Source organism: Xenopus laevis, chromosome 2L, assembly GCF_017654675.1.
Source record: "Xenopus laevis strain J_2021 chromosome 2L, Xenopus_laevis_v10.1, whole genome shotgun sequence".
Taxonomy (NCBI): Eukaryota; Metazoa; Chordata; class Amphibia; order Anura; family Pipidae; genus Xenopus; species Xenopus laevis.
The window spans coordinates 98,120,353-98,134,629 of NC_054373.1; the positions used below are offsets into that span (position 1 = coordinate 98,120,353).

General features: G+C 38.1%; 1 protein-coding gene across 1 annotated transcript; it reads left to right on the plus strand.

Moving 5' to 3' along the window:
• Positions 1–1,362: 1,362 nt before the first annotated feature.
• hspb1.L (heat shock protein family B (small) member 1 L homeolog) lies at positions 1,363–12,731 on the plus strand (the record flags this gene model as incomplete). Its single annotated transcript, NM_001093816.1, is given in 3 exon segments — positions 1,363–1,799; positions 11,289–11,352; positions 12,138–12,731. Coding segments are annotated over 3 exon segments (642 nt in total). The 3' UTR covers positions 12,328–12,731.
• Between the last annotated feature and the right edge of the window lie 1,546 nt (positions 12,732–14,277).

Sequence of the window (14,277 nt, forward strand, 5' to 3'; positions counted from 1 at the left end):
GAAACCTGTTATGCAGAAAGCTCTGAATTACAGGGAGGCCATCTCCCATAGACTCCATTTTAGCCAAACAATTGAAATAATTAAAAATGATTTCATTTAGCTCTGTAATTATAAAACAGTACATTGTACTTGATCCAAAGAAAGATATACAGTAGTCCATCCATATTATAGGCAAAACAAGCCTTAATTAATGTTTCATTTTTTAGTAGTCAGCCCAAAAAAATATTTTTTGCCTAATAAAAGAACACATCATTCTAAGCAAGTTACAATATACATTCATTACAAATTTACTATGGCTTTTAAGTTATTTGCATATATACTTCTATTAAAAGCAGTGTATGTCTATCCCTGTCTATTCTCTACCCTGATGGCTCCGACTATTGATACAATGTTAGACAATCCAGCTGATTAACTTACCTGACATTGCTGGGGAGCTAAGACTTTGGCAACATTGTTGAAAAAATAACAATCAGGAGTTAAGCAAATGCTGCTTTCAATAGCGATAATTTATACGAATAACTTTAAAAAGCATTGACATTTTTTAATAAATATATATTGGAAAGTTGCTTAGAATCATGTTTTCTTTTATTAGGCATATTTTTACTTTGGGGTTAAGTTGCCCTTTAAGGTATTTAAGCCTATGATTAAGGTGTTTTTCTGAAATGCGTTAGGTGAACAATCCACAGCAGCCTCCCATCGTTTTTAATGGATCAATAAACTAGTATTTTCATCTTACTCTATGAGGAAGTGTGACCTACATTTTTTCCCTTTTTTCTATTTTGCCCTTTATGGTATCCAAATTATGGAAAGATCCCTTATCTGGAAAACCCCAAGTCCCGAGTTCTTCTGCTTAGGGAAAAAAATAGAAACCTTTCTTGAATCTTTCCTAAGCAGAAGTACATCAGAGCAGCCTCTTTCTTTCTCCTGACAACTTCCTTGACTATTTGGTGGTCATACTGGTTGGAAAATGACCAGCAGGTGGCGTTGTTGTAACAAAATTCATTTATATTAACAGTACATGTATCCCTTAATATCTTGAAATAAAAACAAAATAAATAATGAATGTACATTGCAAAAGTGCTTAGAATAGCCCCCTCGTCCATTTTACCTTCACTTATTTTAAAGGTTTACTTATCCTTTAAAGAGCATTAACTCCCTTGGAATTGGAGAAGGCTACAAGTTAAGTTTATCCAGTTTATAAGTTAAGTCCCTGTCATTGCATTGTCATGTAGGGATGCCAGAAATTTCCATCACAACCGCATGTGTAATTTCCATTAATAGAATGCTCATTCCATCAGCTAAAAATAACCAACTTGCTCTTCATAAAGCTGCTGCACCTTCCAGACCCTCAGAACAACCACAGATCGAACAGAGTAAAGAGCACTTACTAGCTGCCACAGGTCTAGAGAAAATGTCAGAACGCAGAATTCCATTCACCTTCCTCCGCACTCCAAGCTGGGACCCATTTCGGGACTGGTACCAAGGCAGCAGTCGCCTTTTTGATCAGTCATTCGGTATGCCACGTATTCCTGAGGACTGGCACCAATGGCCCAGCACCAGCTGGCCAGGCTATGTTCGCTTGTTTCCGAGCCAATCCATGGACGTTGTACCCCCCACTACACCTGCACCTGCTGGTGCACCTGCTCCTGACTTTAGTCGTGCCCTCAGCCGACAACTTAGCAGTGGAATCTCAGAGATCCGCCAGACTTCAGACCAATGGAAAATCAGCTTGGATGTCAACCATTTCGCCCCAGAGGAGCTGGTTGTAAAAACTAAAGATGGCATTGTGGAAATAACAGGTATGGTAAATCTAAATTTACAGATTAGCAATAATATTCAAACATTCTACACTGCTTATTTAAAAAGGCCTACATGCTTATTTGCTATATAATTTTAACACGCTGCATTGCCATTTCTGTTAAATGCACTTAGCATGACTGCACTTGTTGCAAAGTGATTACATTTCCCTGAATTTTCAGGTGACTTGGTAACTTGATTTTAAGCTCATAGGACACAGAACACCCAGTTCCTTACCATGGCCTGGATACACACTCATAGCAAGTGATTCCTTTACCTATGCATCTCTCTCATGCCCAGCACAACAGTGCACAACATTTCTCCTGTCTATGTTGCTAGTACTATAGTTCCCTGCATACTAAACAAATATTAGTCACTCTTGCCCTAACTGTTGCACAATCGCACAGGGAAGGGGACTAATCCTCACCTATCTAGCCAAATCAAGGACAGCCTGGGCTCTGAAATGTCCACATTGCACTTCCCTTATCTCTACCCTATAATACAGATTATTTGGCCTAAACTACCCCCTACTTAAAACTTCCCGGATGGATTCTGACTACATTGAAAACTCAACTCTGATTTTAAGTTTTCCCTCAATTCACACAGTTTTTGTAGTCCCACCAATATATAATTCATAATGCTTTTCCCTGATTTTACATTTTCCTGGATTTTCCACCATTTATTTCTGGTCCCCTGAGAAATTCAAAATAGGGTTTCTACTATATGGCCAACCTTCTGTCCTACCAGCAGTAGCTTCTGTCATATACAGTGGATGTCATTTATGTAGACCTGGGGCAAAAGTGCAAGAGGATTAAGAAGCACAAGAGCCTACCCCTTACACAAAGTCCACATACACAAAGCAATTCTACTTCAGGTCTACCTTCTCTCTGTACTCTGCAGCAGATCAAAAAAATCTGAAACGTGGCACAGTGTGTAGCTTCAGCAGGTGCAGGCCAGCCCTGCCATTATTGCCTGACATATGCCAAGTGTTAAGAATAGGGCATCATTACAGTCTGCATCTGCTGCTATTTCCCAACTTGTACAGTTGAATGGACTGATCTCTGATGCATTAAGCCAGTGTTCCCCAACCAGTGGCTCGTGAGCAACATGACAACCCCTTAGATGTTACTCCCAGTGGTCTCAAAGCAAGTGTTTATTTTTTATTTTTTTGCTTGGAGGCAAGTTTTGGTTGTATAAAAAACGTGTGTACTGCCAAACAGAGTCCCCTGTAGGCTGCCAGTACCCATAGAGGCTACCAAATAGCCAACCACAGCCTTTATTGGGCACTGCAAAGCTATTTTTGTTTCCCCCCAGGTAGGGTTGCCACCTGGTCGGTATTTTACCGGCCTGGCCAGTAAAAATGTTGCTTGAGGCCAATTTTATTTATAGAGAAAAACCACAATAATAGTGGAAGGCCGGTATTTTTTTCCAGAAAAGGTGGCAACCCTAACCCCAGGTGAGTAGAGTAGCTAGGTACAGCACACATTGTGTTCTTTTGTCACTATTCATGTAGGATACGTCTCATTGTATAGCAGTCATACACCCACAGAAAAAAGACACAATCATTGTGCAAAAATCATAATAATCATAGCATACTTCTGCAAACAGAAAACTTGATCATCTCTCTTTCTGCCTCAGCTCATTTTTCCAACTTTAAAACATATCTCATGTCCGATGAAATATACAGAGCACTGTAACTTGTTTCAATAAATCTATGAGCCACACCAAGCTTGTTCTATTTCACAGATGGTTGTGATTGCAATAGATAAATAAATACTATAAAAAGATATTTAGAAGTAACATAGCGGGTTTCATTTATGAACACTACAGGAAAAAGGGGGCACTGAAATGCTCCCATAAAAATGTCATAACCAATGATCTTGTACTTACTTGCAATCTTAAAAGGGATTGTTCACCTCCCAAACACATTTTCAGTTCCATTGTTTTCAGATTCTTCACCAGAAATAAAGACTTTTTCTAACTGATTTCCATTTTTATTTTTTTTACAAAAGTTTAATGTTCCTGTCTGTGGTATTTCAGTCAGGCAGCTCAGTAATCATGGGGAAGATTCTGAACTGGTACAATTTGCTACATTGGTTGATACATTTCTCAGCAGCATCTGTAGAATATTAACAACTATTATTTAAAGGGTTCACCTTTAAACTTTATGTTATAGAATGACCATTTATAAGCAACTTTTCTATTGGTTAATTTTTTTTAATTATTTGCCTTTTTTCTGACTTTCCTTCTCTCAAATGGGGGTCACTGACCCCATCTAAAAAACAAATGCTCTGTAAGGCTACACATTTATTTTTATTACAAATCTTTCTATTCAATTCCTCTCCTGTTTATATTCCAGTCTCTTATTCAAATTAATGCATGGTTGCTAGGGTAATTTGGACCCTAGCAACCAGATTGCTAAAAATGCAAACTGGAGAGCTGCTGAATAAAAAAGCTAAATAACTCTAAAACTACAAATAATAAAAATAAAAATAAAAACAACCCCAAATGTTTCTGAATATCACTCTACATCATACTAAAAGTTAACTTAAAGGTGAACAACCCATTATTGAAACTCAAGTATTCTGCTGAGCAGGACCAAAGATAAAAAATGTATCAACTAAATGTATCAATTTAGAACAGTTTTCACAGTTGGTGACTAGAGATGTCGCGAACTGTTCGCCGGCGAACTTGTTCGCGCGAACATCGGGTGTTCGCGCTCGCCGGAAGTTCGCGAACGTCGCGCGACGTTCGCCATTTTGGGTTCGCCATTGTTGGCGCTTTTTTTTGCCCTCTCACCCCAGACCAGCAGGTACATGGCAGCCAATCAGGAAGCTCTCCCCTGGACCACTCCCCTTCCCTATAAAAACCGAAGCCCTGCAGCGTTTTTTCACTCTGCCTGTGTGTGCTGAAGAGATAGTGTAGGGAGAGAGCTGCTGCCTGTTAGTGATTTCAGGGACAGTTGAAAGTTTGCTGGCTAGTAATCGTTTTGATACTGCTCTGTTATTGGAGGGACAGAAGTCTGCAGGGGTTTGAGGGACATTTTAGCTTAGGTAGCTTTGCTGGCTAGTAATCTACCTTCTACTGCAGTGCTCTGTATGTAGCTGCAGTGGGCAGCTGTCCTGCTTCTGATCTCATCTGCTGACTGCTGCAATAACAGTAGTCCTTGTAAGGACTGCTTTTATTTATTTTTTTGTTGTTTTACTACTACTACTACTACTACTACTATAAGAGCCCAGTGCTATTAGTCTAGCAGTGTTGGGGAGTGGGACTGGTGTGCTAATCTGCTGCTCCTAGTAGTTCAGCAGCACCAACTTTAATTTTTTTTTTTTAATATTCATTTTTTTTATTTTACTTTTTTTTATTTTACTACCGCTGTAGTAGTGTATAAGTTGACCTTTTAGGCATTATTTGCCCTGTAGGCATTATTTGCACACTGTTTTCTTCAACCCGCCATTGACTCAACGTATATGGCAAAAAATTACTATTTTCAGCATTTATATGGCATATTTTTTCTGGCAACTGTGCTTCAGTGGCTGCGACCAAAAAACTGGGCAAACAATGCCTACAAGGTCAACGTATGGCAAAAAATGACTATTTTCAGCATTTATATGGCATATTTTTTCTGGCAACTGTGCTTCAGTGGCTGCAACCAAAAAAACTGGGCAAACAATGCCTACAAGGTCAACGTATGGCAGTTGTTTAAAGAGAACAGTAGATTACTAGCCAGCAAAGCTACCTAAGCTAAAATGTCCCTCAAATCCCTGCAGACTTCTGTCCCTCCAATACAGAGCAGTATCAAGCAGATTACTAGCCAGCAAACTTACTATCATCTGTCCCTGAAATCACTAACAGCTCTCCCCCTACACTATCTCTTCCAAGCACACACAGGCAGATTTTTCAGATACATTTTTGCCCTTGATCCCCCTCTGGCATGCCACTGTCCAGGTCGTTGCACCCTTTAAACAACTTTAAAATCATTTTTCTGGCCAGAAATGTCTTTTCTAGATGTTAAAGTTCGCCTTCCCATTGAAGTCTATGGGGTTCGCGAACCGTTCGCGAACCGCTCGCATTTTTGCGCAAGTTCGCGAATATGTTCGCGAACTTTTTTTCCGACGTTCGCTACATCCCTATTGGTGACACCCCCACCTACCAGAGCTGCTTTAGAAAGACAAAACAAGGCGTAAAAAGACACTTTAAGCTTCAGATTTAGAAAAACTGTCACAAAAAGAAAAGTAAGTTGAAAAAAAGTAAAAGTAAGAAAAAGTAATTTAAGCCCAGTGCTTCCTATACATTATGCACTTGTGGGATGTTGCATCAGTTAAATAACTTAAATTGCTTTGTAGTACAAATGAATTATGTTAACACATATATTGAGAAGTGCCACTCATTCCTGTTAAGCACATGTGCCTTAACCATATTAATAAGCATCCTTATGCCAATACAGATGGCCAGAATTAGGGGCAGGCAGATGAGGCACATGTCTAGGGTGCAACGGTAGGGGGGCACTAGGCAAGTACCTCTTCTGTCATCTACCCCTAGTCAGGACCCTTGTTCCCCCACTGCCATCTTAATATCTACTTGCCCTCTTATCATTTATTGGGGGGCAGGTGGCCAGCTGGTTTGCCTATGGTGCCCATATATTATAACGGAGGTTATTACTATTTTAACTCTTGCGCGGTGCTTCTTTCAGTTCAGATGAGTGGTGAAGTGTTTCCAGGTTACTCAGCTAGCCCAGTGCTGTAGACTTATCAGTAATAGACATTAGACCACAATGCTGGCATTAAATGCAATGATCACTCTTGGTTAGTAGAGTAGAAAGAAGTAGGGTATATTATTTATGTCACTGGCAGTGCAAGTCTTTTGTTTGCAAAAGAGTCTATCTGGGGGTAACATGGGTAAAGCAGTACTGTGTACAGAATGAATCATGTACCAATAGACCAAAATGGACAATGTCTTCAGCACATCCGTTTAGATAACAGGCATTTGTTGTAGCAACCGAGGCTTTGTTGCTAGTAATAAGGCTTTATCAGTGAGCCAGTGACATTTAAGCATGTAACCTAACTAGGAGAAAAACTACTATATATAGAACAAGGTCATCCTAATTTATTTATATAGAAATAGAAAGTAACAATGGGTGCCCTTGTACTTACAACACTAAGAAAATATATTTTATGACTTTACATGTCTGTTTCTATTAATACGCTCTAATAATTATATGCAACACTGAAATAAAGCAATTAAAGCGCATTGCCCTTCTTGCCCTATACAGCTTCCCTTATAGAGCCTTAGCTCTAAATGTGATTACCAAGACAATGATACAAGTAAGGCATCAAGCTCCATTTTGGAAAGATCCATTATCTAGAAAATTCAAGGTCCAAAGGATTACACATAACAGATCTTATGCATGTATACAGTAACAAGCAGACAGTGGGGCTCATTTATAAAAGTTGCGCGTGCGCAGGGCAGATTGGTTCGCACAGTGAATATATTGGTCCTGCGCCTGGTTAAATTCATAAAACTGAATAAAAGTGGCCATACACGGGCAGATTAAAGTTGCAGATATCAGACCCTTAGACCGATTCGGCATTTTATCTGCCCACAGTGTCGGACTGGGATACCTGGGGCCCACCAGAAAACCTTTGGCCACAGGCCCACTCTCCAAAATATTTTTCCTTTTTTATGTCATTTACTTTCTTTATTCTTTTAATCACTTTTCCTCAAATATTCTCACCAGTCTCTACCTATCTACCATTTCTTCTCTTTATTCTTATATAGAAATGGGGCAACTGCTGTTTTATAGGCATGCAAGGCAAATAGTTGGGTGAGTAGAAGGTCCCACTGACACCTGAGCCCACCGGGAGTTTTCCTGGTATCCCGGTGGGCCAGTCCGACACTGTCTGCCCATGTGTGGGGGCTCCCAATGGGTCCTCCCGATCTATATCAGGCCAAAAATTGGCTAGATATCGATTGGTCAAGTTTGATTTTTTTTGTACGATCCAGGACCGCATCAACTAGCCAATGACCCGTTGGAGCCCATTTGTAGGCCCCAGGGCCAAACGTTCTGATTCATCTGATATCGCTCAGCCGTTAGTGGGCATATCTGGTTAAGATCCGCTCTTTTGGCGACCTTGCCAAACGAGCGGATCTTATAGATTTGCCAATTTGTTTTTCACACTGCAAATGTCTATAAGAGCTTTTTAAATATGGCAAAAATCATAAATTGCGAATATTTATGCGCACACTCTGCGTTTGAACTATGCCACAACTTTGGTGGCAGAGAAAATATTCGCAAAACAGTTTTGCAAATTGCGAATTTACTTTCAACGCTATTTTCACGCACAACAACCTCTTACAGTGCCTGTACTCACACAAAGACCTGTCTCATTTGCAAGCCAATGGCAAAAATGTATTCACAATGCAAATTTGCAAAAACCAGAAAGACGGGCACATCAGTGCAATATTTTAGCTTTCAGGAAAAAGCATGGGCAAAACAACCATTTGCAAATATACAGTATATGTACTGCGTAAACTTCATAAGTGACCCCCAATAAGGTTGAGTTAGCCTTACCAGCTTGTCCAATTACCAGATAGTAGCAACAATGAGAAGGTCCTGGAATATTAGAGCAAAAGCAGTCTACTTGCATACTTTTTTCATTTTTAATAAGTTAGTAGTTATGTAATTAACATACTGTCTCAGTTTGGGATTTGGTCAAATACTTAATTCTCCATAGAAGATGTGGGCATATACGGAACCAAATCAAAAGCATCATTTATATTATATCATTTGAGAATTTTTTCAAAAAATGCATCATTTGTGAACAAATAATTGTCACATTCAGTACAAAGTTGCTTGAATTTAATGGCTCTGATTTGGCTGAACACAAAGGATTCCGTTAAATCCAAATCCTGAAAAAATTTTGAGATTTAGTCAAATCCCCAAAAAATCTTGAATTAAGTGAATCCCAAATACTTATAAATACTTATAATGTAGGGATGCACCAAATACATAATTTCTGGATTTTTACAAATATTGTATTAGTTGAATGTCAATATTAAGGGTTTGCATTTTAATCAACTGAACACTTGGGTGCCCATTTACTTAGCTCGAGTGAAGGAATAGAAGAAAAAAAACTTCGAATTTCATTTGATTTTTTTGGCTACTTCGACCATCGAATTGTCTACTTCGACCTTCGACTACGACTTCGAATCGAACAATTTGAACTAAAAATCGTTCGAATATTCGACCATTCGATAATCGAAGTACTGTCTCTTTAAAAAAAACTTCGACCCCCTACTTTGCCACCTAAAACCTACTGAGGTGCAATGTTAGCCTATGGGGAAGGTCCCCATAGGCGTCTAGCAATTTTTTGGTGGAAGAAAAATCGTTTGATGGATTAATCGTTCGATCTAACGTTTTTTTCATTCGATCCAACTATTTGCGGTAAATCCTTCGACTTCGATATTCGAAGTCAAAGGATTTACATTCGGCAGTCGAATATCGAGGGTTAATTAACTGGGATTTGTCTTATAGTGGGGCCCACACGGAGATTTCCTGGTACCTGATAGGCCAGGCCGACCATTCAAGTCCACCCATTGCATTAGACTGTGATTTGTTGTTGTTTACATTTCTACAACCCTATAAGTTGATTGGCTAAGTAGGTTTTCTCTCAAGATAGGGGTTGAAGCCTTCCTGATTGGCTCTGGCCAGTTCTTTTGTAAAGAAATATCTGTATGTTGCAGCTTGAATCTTTACCGTCTGACAATTCTTTAGCCCTCTGCCACATTACTGTTGAATATATCTTTTAATAAGATCAAATGCAAAGTGCAACCTCAGTGTTATTTGCTAATTCATGCGGCATGTCAGCACATTAAATATTAATTCTACATCCTAAATGGCTTTTAGTTCAGGAAGGCAATGTAAATAATCGTTTTCTGTGGTTCATGCAAGGCAAAAAAGTGCTTCTTTATGCAATAACTTGTTAAAAGGAGTAGAAGGACTATTTTCATATTTAGGAAATTTCAAAAAGTAAGAAGGTTGGACTTAATCTTGAATATTTATCTTTTGGGAAAATATTGTTCTTTGTCAGCGATAACTGAACATTAATCAGCTTGAAAGGTATCTCAGCTTATATATACAGTATATTCATGTCCCAACACAACTTGGTTTCAACTGACAAGATTTAAGATGCCAATTTGCACTCACTCCCAGATTAGCACTGAAAGTCTTGTCATTGTGCAAAGTAAAGTATGATGAGGGTTTAACTTAACCCATATCAAATATAGGATAAATTACCTTTCTGCCTTAAATAAAAAATGGGGAAATTACTAAGATATATATATATATATATATATATATATATATATATATATATATATATATATATATATATATATATATAATAATTTCGATTGACTGTGTGCCTTAAAAATATTTCCTTCAGCACAAATATATTCTTGTATCCCTAAATATGTATTCTGCAACTAAATTCTATATTGCATCTGAGCCTGATGGGAGAGGTTTAAGTAAATAATGAATATAACATAGTATGTTTGCATTTTCTTTTGAAAAGGGTTTTCCAGTGTGTGTGTGTGTGTGTGTGTGTATGTGTGTATATATATATATATATATATATATATATATATATATATATATATATATATATATATATATATATATATATATACACACTGTACTGTGTAGTACAGTGTGTTTATCAGTTATAAACTATAAACTATAAACTGAAATTTGTGTATTATAATAAATAAAGTACCCCCAGTTGCAAAATATGAGGATATTAGAAGTTACCTCGGAGTTCCATGACCTGTATAAAAACACTCGGCCTTATAATTTACAAGAGGGGGTACTTTATTCACTATATCATTTACAGTTTGGTCCCATAGAGAGATGATGAAACTGTAGATTATAAAAATCTATTATGTGGTTATAGGTTTAAAATACCTCCTAACATTTTGGACACCCTACCTAACTGTTCATAAGTAGGGATGTAGCGAACTGCCGATTTGGTGTTCGCGAACGCCGTTCGCGAACACCGGCAAAAAATGCGAACGTTCGCGGACAGTTCGCGAACTTCGAACACCCACTAAAATCGTTCGATTCGAACGATCGAAGGATTTTAATCATTCGGTCGAAGGATTTTCATTCGAATCGAACGATCGAAGCCATTCGATCGAATGCTTTTCATTCGATCGAATGCTTACAATCGTTCGAACGAATGGAAATCGTTAGATTTTTAGCGGTCGAAGGAATTCGAATGGTCGAACGACTTGTATTCGAATCGAACGCGAACTCAAAATGCGAACGTTCCCAAACGTTCGCGAACATTCGGCGGACGCGAACGGTCGAAGTTCGCGCGAACTAGTTCGCAGCAGAACAGTTCGCTACTATTCATAAGATGTTTTAAAAAAAAAAAGCTATAATGGAGATTGTTAATGGTTGAATAAAAACTTTTTATTTTTCTTTCCCGTAGGCAAACATGAAGAGAAACAAGATGAACATGGCTTCATCTCTAGATGCTTCACTAGGAAGTACACGTGAGTAGCCAGTTATACTGTCATCTCTGGATTCTTCCCATGTCTCTGGGGAACAGCAGAAAATAGTGTTACCAGCTGAGAGTGCATGCTGATATTACCATTTGACAGAAGCTTAGGGGCACATTTACTAAGCTCGAGGGAAGGATTCAACGTTTTTTTTTGGGTACTTCGACCATTGAATAGGCTACTACGACCTTCGATTCAAACTTATAATCGTTCGACTATTCGACCATTCGATAGTCGAAGTACTGTCTCTTTAAAAAAAACTTGGACTACATAGTTCGCCACTTTAAACCTACCGAGCTACAATGTTAGCCTGTGGGGACCTTCCCCATTACTTTTCTAAGGGTTTTTTGATAGAAGGAAAATCCTTCGATCGATCGATTAAAATCCTTTGATCGATCGATCATAGGATTTGCGGTAAATACTTCAACTTCGATATTCAAAGTCTAAGGATTTTACCTCGATGGTTGAATTCGAGGGTTAATTAACCCTCGATATTCGATCCTTAGTAAATGTGCCCCTTAGTGTTGCCTGCACATAGCCAGTAATTGCATAAACTACAGAGGAAAGAAGATTTGAGTTTAATAAAACTTCTGAAGCCTATCTCATATGGTTATAAAGTATCTTATTTGGCCTCTGCAATGCAATCATATTCCTATTTTCAGGCTACACACACTCACACACATATATATAGTATATATATAAATGCAATTTTAATATACAGAACATTGTTTATATAAAGTATAGAGTTTTCCATATGTAACAATAATCTCCCTGATCAGTCTTCCTCCAGGTGTTGCAATAAATGCAGTGGCCTCATCGCTTTCTCCTGACGGTATTTTGACTGTCGAGGCCCCACTACCAAAACCTGCCATTCAGTCTGCAGAGATTAGCATCCCAATCACTTTCCAGAGTCGGGCAGAAATTGGCACATCCGAGGCTAAGAAAGGGGAGGAGGCTGCCAAGAAATGAAAAGACCACATCGTGTACACATCACAAGACTACACTTTCCTCTAAAATGCCACTTTTTTTTTTAACAATAACTGGTTGAACAATAAATACAGAAAATTATCAGTGTCTTTTTCTTAATTTGACTGCAAAAAAGATATAATTGTAGGTGGTCAAGAACCTTATGAAAATAATGAGATGAACAAGTATCCATATTGTATAATATAAGTACAAGGTATAGAGATCAAGTTTACTAGACACTGAAGATCTAGTAACAACCATGATACAAAACAGATTTTATACTGACGCATGCACATATATAAGAAAATACTATTTCATTATTTGTACTATGTTCATAATGAGTGGAAGATTCTTCCCATGATAATTTAAATTTCTAAGGCAGAAATAAAATAATTCCCTATATTTGAATTGGCTTTTGGTTTACATGTTATTCATGTTATTCAGATGGGGCCAGCACTTAGTTAATAGGGATTCTGTTAACTTTAACCATGTTGTTTCTTGTATATTGAAAACTTATGGTATGTCTGCTATAAAATTACTTCTGACCAAATTCAAAATGAAGATGATTTTAGAAAGAACTTCTAACTGAAATTTAGTTTAAATAACAACTGTGAATACAATTGGTATGGGTAAGGTTTCTAACTTTAAGGAAAAAATACCAGCCTTTCTATCTATATTACCTCTGATATCAATAATATTGCCATCAAGTATAATTTTTGCCAGCCACCTAAACTATAGGGCTAAGGCTATATCAAATGCACCAGGAACAGTGTTGCTGCTTTTTCAGTCTCCAGTAGATGTCCCCACAATGTTGTTAAAGTGTGTACTGGTATGGGGTTTTCTCTGGAAACCTGTTATCCAGAAAGCTCCAAATTATGGAAAGGCCATCTCCTATAGACTCTTTTTTTTATCCATATAATCCAATTTTTTTAAATTATTTACTTTTTCTCTGTAATAATAAAACAGTACCGTGTACTTAATCCAAATATAATTGATAGATAGAATGAATCCTTATTGGATGCAAAAGCAGCCCATTGAGTTTATTGAATGTTTACACGATTTTCTAGTAGAATATACAAATTATGGCAAAAAAAGCCCAGGTTTCGAGCATTCTGGATAACAGGTCCCATACCTTTATTACTATCAGGCAGTTCAGAGAATCTGCAGGGACACAAGTGAGAAGCAGACAAATCATGTGCTGCAGGGTCCTTCATTGACAAGTCTCTCTCTATTGTTCACAGATGGCCGGTTCTATATTGTAGTCTATTATAGTCTATACAGAATTACCATGGCGAGGCAATCAGCACATTATATTTAAATTATATGTATAAAGTCTGACAAGCAGATGTAAAATATACTGAAAAAATATACTAAAATACTTAACTAGCCTGATGAACTGAGTTACTAAGATGTACAACTTGCCACCATTGTTTGAGGAATTAAGTTACTCTCTGGCACCTTGCCTGTCTCTGTTCACAGTAAAGTTCTCTATACCATTAGCATATAAGATGTCTCTGAGGTTACTATGAGGAGCAGCACTGAGTGTAAGGGGTCCTGGAATGTAACATGTCCAGGCCAGGGAGATGCAAAGTCAGAGTAGCAACAAAGGTTTCAGCAGAAAAGTAAAATAAATAGTCATATACCCTCTCAGTGCAGACTCAGTGACATAACTAGATGTTACTGACTCACAGCAACATCATTTTCAAGTCCCTTAAACTTTGGTAACAAGCATTTTTTTACATATATTGGCACTTCTTATCAGTGTCTCAGGGTCTGCTTCCTGTATAATATCTCCCCTGTCTGAAGTTCAACAAAATTCCCAGGAGTCACAAGAAGAGTGGGCATCAGAGACAGAGGAATGCTTGGGTCTCCTGTGTAAGGGTCAGTCCACACAAGCAGATTCGGGGAGATTAGTTGCCCCAGCGACAAATCGCCTCTTCTTCGGGGTGACAA